Source organism: Bison bison, unplaced genomic scaffold (assembly GCF_000754665.1).
Source record: "Bison bison bison isolate TAMUID 2011002044 unplaced genomic scaffold, Bison_UMD1.0 scf7180017862613, whole genome shotgun sequence".
Taxonomy (NCBI): domain Eukaryota; kingdom Metazoa; phylum Chordata; class Mammalia; order Artiodactyla; family Bovidae; genus Bison; species Bison bison.
In genome coordinates this window covers 39,121-40,073 of record NW_011493185.1, presented here as the reverse complement: position 1 = coordinate 40,073, position 953 = coordinate 39,121, and the positions used below count along the sequence as shown (strand labels likewise).

General features: G+C 36.5%; 1 protein-coding gene across 1 annotated transcript in view; it reads right to left on the bottom strand.

The window, feature by feature from the left end:
• The window catches only part of LOC104983432 (rab proteins geranylgeranyltransferase component A 1-like), a gene marked incomplete at its 5' end in the record, with an annotated part of 24,632 nt that overhangs the window by 2,406 nt on the left and 21,273 nt on the right, over nt 1-953 (bottom strand). Inside the window, one exon of the mRNA XM_010832872.1 lies at nt 236-356. Coding sequence (XP_010831174.1) covers nt 236-356 — 121 coding nt within the window. The remainder of the gene's footprint in view (nt 1-235; nt 357-953) is intronic.

Here is a 953-nt window from a genome sequence, read left to right as displayed (position 1 = left end):
TTTTTAGCCACTAGCCATGGGTGGCCAGTGAACACTTGAATGTGTGCATACTGTAGCTAAATTTTAATTTTAATTAATTTAAATAGGTACTTGTTGCTAGAGGCTAATCTAGTGGATCATGCAAAATAAAAATATTTTAAAGCCATAGCAAGTGGCTCACTAAATCAGAGAAAGCATATGAAAATAATTCGAATCTCAAAAAATGTGACAACACAAATTTAATGAAAAACAATACCTTTATATTCATCAGGATGTTCCTCATACTCCATACAAAATGTGAGAAACTTCATTAGCATTCGCTTTTCTACCATAGTAAGTTGTTTGCTATTAAAGACATCTGCTCTGGAGCAAGGAACCTAAATATATATGATTTTAAAGTTAAGAAACTGCTTCCTACTGATACAAGTATTCCAAATGACATTTTTTTTTTTCCTTTTAAGTATAACAAGATTATTATTTCCTTTCTAGTCAGGCTGTTTCATGTAAACTTCCACCAGTTCTACTGGCATCTCTGTTGACTTCAGAGTTAATTAACTTGTGACTTCCCATACTTAATTCTTCCAGGTTGCTCCCTGTGCTATTAAAAGGCCACCAGCATGTCACCCCTAACTGGGAAGAAATGACAGCTCAAATCTAGCAATGTTGTCTGAAATTAACACTTTCTCAACATGAGCATCAAGCTACAGAATAAACCATGAGAAAATTAACATTAGACATTTTAATTGGCAATCTCTTACTATTTACATTTGTTAAAAATAATCAGTTCAGTTCAGTTCAATTGCTAAGACGAATCCGACTCTTTGCGACCCAATGAGCCACAACACACCAGGACTCCCTGTCAATCACGAACTCCCAGAGTCCACCCAAACCCATGTCCATCGAGTCGGTGATACCATCCAACTATCTCATCCTCTGTCGTTCCCTTCTCCTCCTGCCCTCAATCTTTCCCAGCA